We start from the raw sequence: 14479 nt of genomic DNA, 5'->3' as shown, positions 1-14479 counted from the left end.
GGATTTGCTGTGTTCCCTGCCCTTTGTTTTGAGGGCTGACAGCCCTCTGCATCACTGTGGGCTGGCTGGACATGCGTGTGGCAGGTATGTGCCCCTGGCATGTACGTGCAGTCTATGTTGGACATGAGGGTCCGTCTCCGTCTGGCGGATGATACGTCTAGTTGCCTCTGTGTCCCAGGGAGTTCTGGAGCCTTAATGAGTATGTCTCTGCTCCTTTGGATGCAGTCGTGTGTGGGATGCATTGTGCTGTGTGTTTGTTCTGTGTTTCAGGGCTTCGATGGTTTGTGTGTGCTTTGCATTGAGTGTGTTGGTATTTCTGTGCATCTAGTCGCAAATGTATGTTTGCCACAAGATAAACAACTGCTGGTGTGTGTGTGCATGTGTGTGGTGTCTGGCACAGCCTGGCTGATCTGAGTGATGTGTGCTACATCCTGCTGGAAACCAGACGGAGCCCAGGCCCCTCTCCAGTCCCCACATTCCTTTGTGCTCTGTGCTACAAAAAAAAAAAAATATTTGCGTTTTCCACGACTCATAATTTTTCCTCCTCAATCACTACCAGATGTGAGCTCTGTGGTCCCCGTCCCCATGGCAACAGAGGTTCCAGCAGTTGTGGTTCCCTTTTGTGGCGCCTGCCCTGGGAGCTGGCGCTACTGCAAGCCCAGAGGGGGTGGGGAACACCGGGTGGTGAAAGACGCTTAGGGGAACTCTCCTGGGGGGGGGGGCCGCAGGCGGCAGGACTGGCTGATGGAAAGGACTGGTCTCTGCTCTGGGATGTGCCCACAGGGAGGCTGCTGCAAGTCAGGCTTCCTGGACAGTGGGAGGAGAGGCCCCAGGCCAGTACTGAGACATTCTTGCACTGCCCAGAATCCTGACGAGGGAAAGGGAGGGCTAAAATAAGGAGTTGAGGAGTAAGGGAGAGCCACTGAGGCAGGATGGCTTGTTAGGGGCACAAACTGGGCGACATGGGGTCCTGCCAAGCGCTGCACACCACACCGGCTGTCGCCCCTTCCGCCAACGCCGAGCCTGACTGTAGCCCCAGCAGCTAGTGTGGCTTGGTGCCTCGGTGGATCAGAGGCCAATCAAGCCACAAGGCCACGGCAGGAAGGGTGCCTTGCTGGCCAGAAGACAACATCTGGCACAGAGACAGCAGGACTTCCACCACGTGTCACCCAGCCAGGCCAGCCTGAGGCACTGTGTCCACTAGCTGCGCTGGATGCCATCTCCATTCAGGTGTGGGACCAAAACTGACCTCAAAGTGGTGGTCAAACCAGCCAGAGAACAAGGGCCCTGCCAAGGAGCGCCCCCTGAGCTGCCAGCATTGGAGATAGGTGAAGTGGGAAGATATTGGCAGAATCAGACTTGGAGCTGGGCATCAAGAGCTGGGAGAAAGTGCTGGAGAGCCGGCTCTGCAGTCTAGAGCATTTCTTCTCTTGCAGGGGACCCACATTTGATTCCCAGCACTCACATGGCAGTTCACAACCGTCTGTAACTCCAGTCCCACGGGATGTCGCACCCTCTTCTGACTTCTGTGGCACCAGGCGCACACATGGTACACATACATGCATGTAGGCAAAAATACATACCCAAACAAATAAATGTTTTAAAATTAAAAAACAAAAGCACGGAGAAGCCACCCCTATAGTCCTGGCACTTGGGAGGCTGAGGCAGAGGTTCAAGGTCATACTGAGCTACACTGTGTGACCCTGTCTCACCAACAAAAGAAGACAGGAGACAGGAAGAGTCTGCCTGCTGCAGGGCTGTAGGAGGAACCCGAACAGACAGCTCTCAGAAATGGGGCAGTAGGAACCCTGGAGGAGCACAGGTCCGAGGCTCAGAAAGTCCAGTTGGGGCCTGTCGGGAGAGGTGAAGGTGCTGGTGTGGGGACGGACGCAAACAGCTCCAGAGAAAGCCCAGCAGGCTGTTTTCTCTCTCCCCTCGAGAAGCATGTGGTAATGAGGTAGAACGGTTCCCATTAAAGGCGAGTCACCTACTGGGGCAAGCCACAGGTTCTGCGCAGTGGCACAGCGCTTGGTGAGGCCTGGCTGGAGGCCGGACGTTGCTCCTTGCCCTCACCTGTCTCACCAGAAACACTTCTGTCCCCTGGATCCCCATATACACCACCCCCCTGCGCCCGCCCGCCCCAGCTCAGATCCTTCTCAAGTGACAGCTCAGGACTGCTGGATTTAGCACACTTTTCACAGCGTTCCTACAGACCCACACTGGGGACTCCAAGGTTCCATTTAGCTAGAGCAGTCCAGAAGATGTCACATACAGTCCCCATAAGAAGGGCATCTTTGCCCACAACCTCAAGCAGGAAGTAACCAGAGCACAGGAAGTGGGGAGAAGCGTTTTATTAAGAAAGCTTTGGCTTGGCCCTGCTAGGAGGAACCCATCCTGGAGGCCCCAGATGGGATGGGAGCAGCCCTGCCCGGGGCCTATAAATACATCTAAGGCCACCAGAGTCGCCCCTGGGGTTCCCACAATTGTGGGGTGGTGGGAGGCCATCAAAACCAGCTTGACAGCTGAGGGACCAGGGCTGGTGTCAGTGGAGAAGGGACAGGCCAAGGTGCGCTGAGCCCCCTGAGGGGGCAGAGACCAGCTCTCCCCCCCAGGTTCAGGTCAACCAGATACTCAGGAGCCCAGTCAATGGAAGCAGCCTCTGGTCATCTTCAAGAAAAAGACCCTACAGCCATAGGCACCAGGCCCCGGCAATTGAGAGGCAGCCAAGAGGCAAACGCGCTCGGCATCAGCCAGTGACGGAATAGCCCAGCCAAGCACACTCTAGGCCAGTGAGAAGTCTGCAGGCTCTCCCAGCCATGGCCAATGAGACGCAGATTACTAGAAAAGCTCCACCACACTGCTAGTGGGAGCGAGCAGCCAGCTAAGTGTCTGTCAGGCCTGAGAGCAGATCCAACCAAGCGGCGGCTGCTGGAGCCTGGGCCGATCGGACACAGCCTCGGCCGGGCCGGGCGCGAGGTGCTTGGGCCAATGAAATGCTTCGCTGCGGCCGCGGGACACCAGGCCGAGAAACGCGGTGGCTCGCGGGGCTGCGGGCCTAGGAAGCTGCGGGCGGCGCTCCCGCCCTGCTCGGCTCCCCCGCCGCCTCCCTGCTCTTCTTCCGAGGCGGCTTCTGGATGGGGGTCTTCTTCCGAGGGGTCTCGGGCGCGGATGCACCGGCCGCTGCCTTCTCGGGCGCCGCGGCCTCGGACGCCGCGGACGCGCGGGCCGTCGAGGCGGGGAGCACGGAGCGCTTGGCCTTCTGCGGCGGCGGCGGCTTGTCGCGTGGTCCCGGCGGCCCCTCGGCGCGGCCCAGGCTGCGAGTCTTGTCGCGCAGCTCGGCTGCCAGCAGAGAGGCCGCCTCGGGCGCGCTGCGCGGGGGGCCACCCGCGTCCGTGGGCTCCGAGGGACCCGGGCCGCGGCCGCGCGCTCGGGCCCGGGGCGGCGAGGGTGCGGCCGGGGCGGGGACCTCCTCGGCCGGGCCCGGGGGCTGCACCGACGTGTTGCTGGGGGTCCGTTTCCTCCCGCTAGGGCTCGGCGCAGCCTTGCGGCCTGCGGGCGGCGGGGACGGTGCAGCGGTCGCGGAGCCCTGCTTGCCGTGGATCCAGGACACCTTAGGCTTGGTGGCAGGGTCGGGTGGCGGCGGTTTCCTGCGCTCGGGCGACGGAGACAGTGACAGGCCCCCAGCCTCAGCTCGGGCCCGGGCCGGCCGGGCCTCGCGCCGGGCCACACGCGCGTACAGCGCCCCGCCGGGCCCCTCCACGCTGGACGCCGAGCGCTCGCTGTCTGAGGATGCGGGGAGAGCCGCCGCCTCCTCCGCGGGCGCCGGGGTGCTCGTGGGCGCTAGGGATGGAGCGGGCACCTCCGCCAGAGCAGCAGCTTCTGGGTCGCGGTTCTCGGTAGTCGCCTCTAACAAGGGGAGGACAAGCGAGTCACAACATCCGAGAATAGCGCTTGGATCTAACCTCCATGCATGACCCTCCCTCCTCTGCTGAGGCCCAGCTGTCTCTGTGTGGTCCCGACATTCAGGCATGCCTGGTGTTTCGATTGCATTACCACAAACTTAGTGGGAATCCCCAGGGTGTGGGCTGACTGCTGGGGACTGAGGGACACTTTTTCCTGGGCTCAGGCTCCAGACCTTGTGCCCCTCCCCCACCGCATCCCGGCCTCGAGGGCCACAGTCATCAACTTTAAGAGGATTCATGCCCTTTAAGAAGTAAGATTTTTGATGTTGAGGGGATAGTCACTTGCCGAAGGTCACCCAGTGGCACCAAAGGACAGGCCAGTTCCTTCCCACTAGTTATGTTGTTTCTGTCTGCCATTCTCTATCCAGGTCCAGTCCCAGAAGGACCGACTAGGAACAAGAGATCCCACCTACCCCTCCATGACTCACCCAGCAGGACAGGTGTTCAGCTTTGTAGCTGCGGGCCTGTGGCCGACAACTCCTAGTTCTTGGTCTCTTGGTGCCCTGATCCCCATGCCTCCACCTCCAGCATAGATAGCAAGGCCTTTCACTGCGGCAGAGGGATGCCCATGCAGGGCCACACTCACCCTCGTGGGGCACACAGTACACAGGGCCTTCGTCTGTAGTGTCAAAGGATGAGAAGGAAGCCCTGGAGGACCATGATGGAGAGGGCTGCTCCAGCCCCGAGGGCGGCTCCAGGAAACTGCAGTTGAGTGTGTTGTCTAGGTCATGATGGGCCACTGGAAAAAACGATGAGGCAGAGTTCCAGGGATCCTGCCTTTCCCCAGTCTGTGCCTTTAGTTAGCTAAACGTGAGCGCAATGGTCATGACCAGCCCCTCCAGAAAGCTGCAGGGGGACATGAGGTTAAGTGAGTCACATTAGATCCAGGCTGAAGATCCAGGTATCAAGAAACCCAGAAGGTAAAGAGAAACTTGAAAGGAGCTGGGTATGGTGGTGCATGACTGTAACCCCAGCACTCAAGAGTCTGAGGAAGGAGGATCACTGTGAGCTTGAGGCTAGCCTGGGCTGCACAGCTGAGTTCCAGGACAGCCTGGCCTATAGTATTAGACCCTGTCTCAACCTCCCCCCCCCCAAAAAAAAAACCCCAAAACAAAAAAAAAAAACCAAAACAACAACAACAACGAAAACCCAGGCTGGAGAAATGGCTAAGAGCACTGGCTGCTGCTCTTCAGAGGATCTGGATTCCATTCCCAGGACCCTCGTGGTAGTTCCAGAGGGTCTGATGCCCTCTTCTGGCTTCCACGGGCACCAGGAACACAAATGGTGCACACATACACAAAGGCAGAACACCTTACACATAAAATGGGTAAAAGAATTTTAAAAGATAGCTTAAAAAGCACAGAAGCTAAAAAGGATGCAGGGCCAAATGCAGTCAGGCAGGGAGCTGGACCAGTAGGCTAAGTGTAAGGAAACCACAGAGACTCTGGCACATGTGGCCGGGAAAGGCCACCACATTCTCCAACCAAGTCCGGACTCTGCCTGGTGGGACTTGGGGACCCCTGGAGCACTTCAGAGTCCAAATGTGCAGGGGCAAGACAACTGCTGGGCCCAGGCTCTCCCCCAGCAGCCTGCACTTATCAAGGCTCAGCCCTGACACCTCTGCTCCTAGGAGAGGTGCGAAAATGAACCAAAGCATTTTCATCTGTCCCCTTTACCTCCCGAGAGACTGAATTATCCCCACCAGTCTTCAGAAAGAAGTTGCCTAAAGGAAGGGGCCACCCACTTGTCTGTCATCACACTGAACATCCCCAGAGACTCTGTGCCACTAGTTCCCCTGAGGCTCTGAGTCTCAACTAGGGTAGAGACCTGCAAGTCAGGTGGCCTGCCTGCCACGCAATCATTTATGGATTCCCATGCCTCCCGCATACCCCCCAACATCTGCCCACACATCCAGCACTCCTTCCTTCCGCTACCGCCTCGCCCGCCCATAGCAACGTCCTCCCTTTCTTTCCCCCAGTGGCACCTTTCCACTCCCACACACATCAAAACTCGAGGCCCCCCCACGTCTACACTGAGTCTTGTACCCCTTTACATCAGTTTCTAGAAACCTCCTGCAGTGGGTTGCCCCTGAGTCCCAGAGTCTACATTCTCACCTACGACTTTGGGCAGCTTCTGTCTGCGAAGCGGGATTCGGGGCAGCTTCATGCTGATGCGGCTGAAGCTCCCGCAAAGGCGTTGAGGTGCCTTCTTCCTTCCGAGCGTGAGTTCCCTGCGAGGGCGGGGCCTGAGCGAGGGGGCGGGGCGGGACTGGGAGGGGCGGTTCACTCTCGGTGGGACAGAAAGGGGCGGGCCGGAAGAAGGAGAGGGCTGGGCCGGGGGTGGGTCTGGATTCAAGAGGCACACCCAGTCACCCAGAGCTGAGCTCTAAACCCCGCGGCGGGCGGGGGCTGGCTTGGGGCCTCACCGGCGCGCCGGGTCCTTGCCCCGGCAGGCACAGCAGCAGCCGAGCAGCGAGAGCAGCAGGCCGAGGAGCAGAGTGAGCAGCGCGCCCGCGCCCATCACACCTTTGCGCTGGTTGGTCTCTGTGGGGAGCAGCGGCTCAGCGCAGGATCACGCACCCCCTTCATTCCCTGGCCCGACGTTCTTCACCCACTCACCCAGGTGGCAGGCACCGGTGACCGGGTCGCATGATTCCTCGTGGCAGCTGCAGGCCTGGGCGCAGTCCACGCCATGGAGCCCGGCCGGGCACGTTACATTACAGCTGCAAAGTTTTGGGGTCAAGGAGGGCTGCCGTGGCTCTCCAGAATGCCTCCTCCCCCAGCACGGGCCGCCACTGCCAGCTGGTCCCGGGTGCCCTAGTCAAGCGCCTACTCCGTTCTCTAGAGACTGAAACCCACCCGCACCTGAGGGCGGGCACTCACTTGATAACCACAGTTTGGAAATGTATGAGCGTGCTATCTGCAGGAGGGAGTCTGGAGGATGGTTACCAGAGACTGACTATTGTGCGAGAGGAAAAAGGAGATGCCAATCTAGACCACTGACTCGCTCTACACCATATCTGTGTCACATCAGGATGCCACTTGGCCAGATTGCAGTCTGAGGGCAGCCTCCAAATCAGATACTGCCCCTAAGTGCTTGCTGACACATTCCCTGGAGTACAGGTCCCTGAGGTCTGACTGGAGGCCCTAGTGTGGGGTACATATACCCTATCCCTCTCCAGGTCCCCACTCACTGAGGTCCGTGAACACCAGGGCTGCAAAGGCAGCGCCCGGACTGGAAGTCACAGTGGCCGCTGCCGCAGTCGGAGCACACGAAGGCACAGTCCTCACCGTAAGTGCCGTTACTGCACTTGGTCTCGCACCTTGGTATCAAGAGAAGAGGCGTGAGCGGAAATGTAAGTCAAAGGCCACAGGCCTACAGAACCCACCATGCAGCGACTGCGTGAGAGCCAGGACTAGGGAGCCGTGTGTCTGGGCCAAAGCAGGCACGGGCTGCTCACCGGTCGCCGATCCAGCCCGCATTGCAGCGCGTACACTTGCCAGTGACGTGGTTGCAGGAATGCCCATCGCGGCAGGGCGGGCAGCGGTGGCCACAACCCTCGCCATAGAAACCTGTGGCGCAGGGTTGGTCACATTTGGTTCCGTTCCAGCCTGGTTCGCAGGTCACACAACGGCCATCGGCTACAGTGCATGGCTGCTGGCCCTTGCACTGGCCACACCTAGGGAAGGGTCAGGAAGCTGGACCGGATGGAGCTCCGCTTCACCCCTCCGCCTTCCCGCTACCGGCCCCCAAGCTTACCGACGGCGACAGCCCAAGCCATAGAAGCCAGCGGGGCATGGCTCGCGACAATACTTGCCCCGGTAGCCCGGATCGCAGGCGCACGTGCCGTCCACCGGGTGGCACCGACCGCGGAGGCACTGGCAATATCGATCGCAGCGTGCGCCGAACGTGTGCTCGCGACACTGGCAGCGGCCGCTCTGCTGCTCGCAGGGCGAGGAGTTGCAGGCGCACTGGTTGTTGCAGCTGCGGCCCCACCAGCCTGCGTGGCACAGGCAGGCGCCGGTCTGTGGATCGCACCTTGATGTAGCGCTGCAGTAGCACGCGCTAGCGCATTGCGCACCCCACCAGCCCGGCTCGCAGCGGCACGCGCCGCTCCGCGGGTGGCACGTGCCATGCTGGCACTGGCACGCATGCTCGCAGCGCGCACCCCAGCGGCGCGCGTGACACGTACACTGTCCGGTCACGTCCTCGCACTGTCCGTGCGGGTGGCAACTGCACCTCTCCTTGCAGTCGGGGCCCCAGAACTGGCGCGGGCACTCTGCAAGAACCAGGGGGTGGTGGTGGTGTGAATTGTTAGCCTGCATACACCCTACCCTCAGCTCTGCCATAGCCAGCCCCCAAAGCCCACCCACCCCCAATCTGCCTCCCTGCTTAATTTCTCTAGTTTCCAGCCAAGCTGCCCAATATCCAATCCCACCTCGCCCCGCGCTCACTAGTGTCGCAGTTGGCACCGAAGTAACCATGTCGGCAGCGGCACTCGCCTGGCCGCACACACACCTCGTTTTCTGAGCACGTGGAATTGCCTTCACACACCGCTGCAAACAAGGAGAGCTGAGCTGCAGCGCATGCTCTTTCCACATCCGCCCTGGACCCGCCTGCCCAGGACCCCAGAAAGCCCCACTCACCGATCCCACACTCATCCCCCAACTGCCTCCAGCCAGCGCAGCAGGTGAGCACCTGGGAACTTCAAGCAGAGGAGGGACATCTGAGCCTGACGCCCTTTCCCCTACACTCCTTCCCCAGCCTTCACAGTGTCCTGAATTGGGGAGGTGGTTGGACACCCAAGCCTGATGCCTGCTACAGTGGTGGGCAAGGGGAAGCCTATACCAAAGAGCAAGCCCCCCAAAGCTCACATCCAAGAACTGTCACCTACAGGGGCTCCTCCATCTCAAGGGTAAGAAACAGGACACAGTGAGGCCAAGAAGGGTCTGCAGTGAATCGGAGTAGGCGTAGGGAGCCACCTGCCTCTCTAGACCCTTTGAAGGTCTAGCACTCCCAGGGCTAGGGGCCTAGCCAGATGGGTGTTAGGGACCCAAATGTGACATGACTGGGGTGACACCACTGCCAGATGGGCCCGAGGGCATCGGGATGCCCACGTGGGTCTAACACCCAGGGTGGACCACGAGCATCTGTGAGGGGAGGGATGGCCCCAAGTGTAGAGTTGTAGAGGAACCCTGCAGAGTTCCTCCAGAGGGGTCTCCCGGAGGCAGGCACCTGGGGACCTTGTTGTAGGCCAGGGGAACCACATGTGGGAGTCAAAGTAAACAGGCCCAATGCCTTCCAGAAGCAGGGAGGCTGGAGTATCTACTTGTATTTAATGTGTTCCTCCTGATTATTGACCTTGCCAAGTGCATGCTGTGTCAGGGTTTCAGGGGACTCTGCTGAGCATGAAGCCCTAAGCTACACCCCAGCAGCCAAACTTCTGACTGCAGCACTTCAGGGCAGTCATCCCGGAAAGGCCTGGGAATTGAGCTTGGTGTGTGCCCTTTAAGGTAGAAGGGACAGTCACTGAAACCATAGCTTCCTAAGGCCCAGAGTTTTGCCTCAGTCCTACAGAAATGTAGCATTCATTTACATTTTAGAGAAAATGAGTGTGCTTCCTCTGGGGCTTGTGGACTTAGAACAGAGCAGGGGGTGGGGGCAGGTTGAAAGAAAAGCTCCACGCTGCCTCAGACCAGTTTGGAGTAATAGTCATATGTAGCTGCCTCAAAAGGCCCCCTGCCCAGCCAAAGAGTTCTGTTCTCCCTCAGATCAAAGTTGGGACCTGAGGGACAGGGCCCATAAAACCTTAAACTAAGGGAACAGGCTTTGCACATTTTTTCACAAATATAAGTGGAAACCACAGAAAATCGAGACAGGCCTGTTTTTGCAGCCCCCACTGACCCACCCACCTTGCCCCAGGGATGCCAAGGATCCCTTCTCAGAGAGACCCAAGTCCATCAGCCCATCTCCTCTTACTTCCACCAGACAGCACTCCTTCACAGTTCCTAGGTGGTTCTAGACCAGGCTCTCCAGACAGCACTCCTTCACAGTTCCTAGGTGGTTCTAGACCAGACTCTCCAGACAGCACTCCTTCACAGTTCCTAGGTGGTTCTAGACCAGGCTCTCCAGACAGCACTCCTTCACAGTTCCTAGGTGGTTCTAGACCAGACTCTCCAGACAGCACTCCTTCACAGTTCCTAGGTGGTTCTAGACCAGGCTCTCCAGACAGCACTCCTTCACAGTTCCTAGGTGGTTCTAGACCAGACTCTCCAGACAGCACTCCTTCACAGTTCCTAGGTGGTTCTAGACCAGACTCTCCAGACAGCACTCCTTCACAGTTCCTAGGTGGTTCTAGACCAGACTCTCCAGACAGCACTCCTTCACAGTTCCTAGGTGGTTCTAGACCAGGCTCTCCAGACAGCACTCCTTCACAGTTCCTAGGTGGTTCTAGACCAGGCTCTCCAGACAGCACTCCTTCACAGTTCCTAGGTGGTTCTAGACCAGGCTCTCCAGACAGCACTCCTTCACAGTTCCTAGGTGGTTCTAGACCAGACTCTCCAGACAGCACTCCTTCACAGTTCCTAGGTGGTTCTAGACCAGGCTCTCCAGACAGCACTCCTTCACAGTTCCTAGGTGGTTCTAGACCAGACTCTCCAGACAGCACTCCTTCACAGTTCCTAGGTGGTTCTAGACCAGGCTCTCCAGACAGCACTCCTTCACAGTTCCTAGGTGGTTCTAGACCAGACTCTCCAGACAGCACTCCTTCACAGTTCCTAGGTGGTTCTAGACCAGACTCTCCAGACAGCACTCCTTCACAGTTCCTAGGTGGTTCTAGACCAGACTCTCCAGACAGCACTCCTTCACAGTTCCTAGGTGGTTCTAGACCAGACTCTCCAGACAGCACTCCTTCACAGTTCCTAGGTGGTTCTAGACCAGACTCTCCAGACAGCACTCCTTCACAGTTCCTAGGTGGTTCTAGACCAGGCTCTCCAGACAGCACTCCTTCACAGTTCCTAGGTGGTTCTAGACCAGACTCTCCAGACAGCACTCCTTCACAGTTCCTAGGTGGTTCTAGACCAGACTCTCCAGACAGCACTCCTTCACAGTTCCTAGGTGGTTCTTAGACCAGACTCTCCAGACAGCACTCCTTCACAGTTCCTAGGTGGTTCTTAGACCAGACTCTCCAGACAGCACTCCTTCACAGTTCCTAGGTGGCCTGCTGGGAGCCCTGTCCTCCCTGGCTGGCCTAGCACCCAGTTCTGTGGTTGTGAGTGTGGTTCTTCAGGCCACACTCAGTGGTGTTTATAGGTGGGGCAGCGTAACTTGGAAAGCAGATTGCAACTAGCAAGACTGCATTTTAGAGCTTTCCTCCTGCCAGATGCGGGGGTCCCGTTCTTTAAAACAAACAAACATACATCTATCTCCCCCCACCGTGTGTGTGTGTGTGTGTGTGTGTGTGTGTGTGTGTGAGAGAGAGAGAGAGAGAGAGAGAGAGAGAGAGAGAGAGAGAGAGAGAAGAGCACATAAACCATTTCGTGCATGTGGAGGTTGAGGACTTGTGGAAGTCAGTTTTCTCCTTCCACCATGACGGTTCTGGCAATTGAACATCATGGCCCCACGTCCGTCCCTTTACCCACAGCTCAGCAGCCTCGGGTCCCACTCTTTAGCTAAAGAACCTGCAGCTCAGAGAAGTTAAGTTCCTTGCCTGCACAGGTCAATTTACAGTAAAGAGAGCAGGCCTCTGAGTGCAGCAGGCAGACTCTCCTCAGACTCAAGCCTATCTGGCTTCACCAAGAACAAGTCTTGCAGACAGGGACAGCCTGGTGAACTCATCCAACAGCTTACAAAGGCGAGTACCTGCTCTCCGAGCCGGTGCTCCGAGCCGGTGTGCGGCGCTAAGGCTGATGCTCTGGAGCCTCTATCACGGCCCACTCATTAGATCTATGTCTGTCCCTGGTCACTCCCAGTTCCGACCAAGGAGTCTTCCGTGCCGACCCCCTTCTCTGAGTTCGCACATGTCTGGCTCTCCACTTGCTCCCAGGCATGGCTCTGCTCCAGGGAGCTCCTCCAGGCCCACCAGGTAGGAGTCATACCATGGGATCCTCTCCAGTGTGCCCTGCTCCCTCAACACTAGAACCGTTAATGTAACGGCGCACTGGATGACATCACAACCTGGAGAGCTCAGGAGTGTCAGAACACCCATCTCCTCTGTGCTCCGTCTCCTCCATGCTGGGAAGCTGAGACCATGCTCACCCCGGATCTACTGAGAAACAGGCCTGCTTTCTCTCCCCCAGCCTCCAGAGAGCCACCCCTCACCTGGCTAGCCCACCTTCTGCCCCCCTGCCTCGCAGCTCACGCTTACCTGGCTAGATGTCCCCTCCATGAAAAGCAGCCTCAGTCTCAGCACAAGGCACACCTCGTGTGGCCTTGGCATCTCTTCGGTACGCGCCCCCACCCCCCAGCATCTGCAGGGCTTCCAAGGCACCTTCTAGAAGGGGGAGGGGTGTAGCGTGAGCTGTGCCTCAAATACCCTCCTTCTCTCCTGTAGGCCTGTGCTCATCATGGCGGGTCTGTTCGATCATGCTAAAGGAAACGACACTCGCAGCTCAGTACCCACTTGCTAGACAAGGCACTGGTCTCCGCTGCAGAGTACTAACAGGCCCAGCAAGCCGCCTGGGTGCACAGCATGATGAGCTCGCACCTCTCCCTCCTGGACCTCATTCACTATAACCACAAGGATGGCCCAGACCTGGGTGGGCACAGTCCAGAGACCGTTCTTCCCACAAACACCCCCAACACACAGTCACGGCAACCTACCCCCACCTCCAGCACCAGGAGCTGAGGTCCATTTAACCCTTTTTTACAGAGATGGAAACAGACCCAGAAAATCCAAGTATTTGTTCAGATCCAGACAGCCGGGGCCGTCTGCCGCCAGGGTACGAGAGCAAATGCATCCCGGCTGTGGGTTACAGAGACAGCCCACCTCCTCCGAGGTCGGCCGGCGGGACTATTGGAGGCCAAGGGCTCCCCAACTCCAGCTTGACCCACCACCCTAGCCCTGTCCCTCGGCCAGCCCGTCGGAGGAGGAGAAGGCCTGGTGTGGGCTGACGGCCCTCCCCAGGCACCGCCCCGCCTGCCTCTGCCGCTGCATTCCTGGGGCCGGGGAGGCCCCGGGACGAGGCGGCGGCGGCGATGCGAAGCAGATGGCTAGCCAGGCGGGCCCCCGCCTCCGAGGCGGGGCTCACGGCCGGGAGTGGTCTGCGGCATCTCGACTCGATTTCGGAAACCGCGCGGTCAGCTAGCGGCCCCTTGTCTACTTGGACCCTCCGAAACCCTGGCTGACGTTTCGCACCCCCGGGGGCCTTAGACCCAGAGCGCCCCCGGGGACCCCGGCCTGGAGTGCCAAAACAGTCTCCCCAGCACCCACAGAGGCGCCCCACCGCGGGTTCCTCGCCTCTGTGCAGAGATGACTTGAGTGCGTCGTGGATCGCGCCAGTAGACAGACTGGTCCTCGGTTTCTGCGCCTACTCCGCGTCGCTCTTCACCCTCCGCGCAGGCTCCCGGCTCCTCTGCCTTCTGCCTGGGCCTGTCCCACACGGGCTTCCCCAGCAAGATCCGCTCAGACACCCACCTCCAGACACCCAGTGTCCGCCCCTAGGAGCCGACAGGGCTTCCCACGTCCTCCCATCACGCGTCCATCATTGTCCTCACCACTCCGGTTTCTGGTCCAACGCGAGCGCTGGCTTTTCCGTGCTCACTTCCACCACCATCCTCCTCCCACCCTGCGCCCAATAACCAAGACAAATCCGTCCTTCCAAGTCTCAAGACTTCCCCAGTGCCCAGCTCGCCCGAGGGCTGCTCCTTCGCCCTTCTCGCCCCCACTCTAGGCTCAAGCCACTGGCTCCTGGAGCCTGTGCACATGCTAGTCCCTCCCTCGGAATGCCCTTCCTCGGCTTCGAGAGTAGCTCTTTTCTGGTCTTTCCTGACATTTTTGGACACCACACAGTACCACTTCTGGGGGCCCACGGCACTCTGTTATCCCCTCAGGTGATTTCTGGTCCAGTCGGCCCTCCGATGCACCCCGGGGGCCCAGACTCGGCCTGGAACTGAGCCCAAGTCGCGCGGGAGGCCCCAGGGGCTCGTGCGACCGACCAGTTTAGCGAGGTCCTGGATACCCCGGACCGCAACGGGGCGCCGCTACCCCCAGCCCGCTTCGCGCCCCACGCCTCGGACAGGCCCAGCTCCTACCCGGGCGCGCGGCACACGTTGCGGCCTCGCGGGTTCAACTCCTGGGGCGCCGCGAGACCCGGCAGCAGCCAGAGCAGCAGCAGCAGCGGCGGCGGCCCTCGGGCTCCCTGGCACCGCGCCGGCCCGGCCCCCCGGGACCCTGCGCCCTCCATGAGGCGCGGGGCAGGCGCGGGTGGGCGCGGGCGCGGGTGCGGCCGCGGCGAGGGCGGCCGGAAGCGGAGTGCGAGGCCGGGCGGGGGGCGGCAGGAGGGGCGCCGGGCCGGGCA

At 59.6% G+C, this 14479-nt stretch overlaps 1 protein-coding gene across 1 annotated transcript; it reads right to left on the bottom strand.

Annotated features, from left to right (window-relative positions):
• Positions 1-2343: 2343 nt before the first annotated feature.
• Scarf2 (scavenger receptor class F member 2) lies at positions 2344-13735 on the bottom strand. The gene is made up of 15 exons (XM_059277047.1): positions 13677-13735; positions 13406-13551; positions 12949-13359; positions 12382-12453; positions 11981-12137; positions 8609-8667; positions 8417-8518; positions 7722-8241; positions 7423-7641; positions 7156-7284; positions 6581-6684; positions 6388-6505; positions 6077-6192; positions 4549-4701; positions 2344-3906 (listed from the first exon to the last, which is right to left on the bottom strand). Exons 1-15 carry the CDS (start codon positions 13733-13735, stop codon positions 3056-3058), a joined length of 3216 nt encoding a protein of 1071 aa, XP_059133030.1. The 3' UTR covers positions 2344-3055.
• Positions 13736-14479: the final 744 nt, after the last annotated feature.

This window comes from Peromyscus eremicus, chromosome 12 (assembly GCF_949786415.1).
Source record: "Peromyscus eremicus chromosome 12, PerEre_H2_v1, whole genome shotgun sequence".
In the NCBI taxonomy this organism is placed as follows: domain Eukaryota; kingdom Metazoa; phylum Chordata; class Mammalia; order Rodentia; family Cricetidae; genus Peromyscus; species Peromyscus eremicus.
Note: the sequence above shows the minus strand (reverse complement) of the source record. Positions and strands in the feature narration are given on the sequence as shown.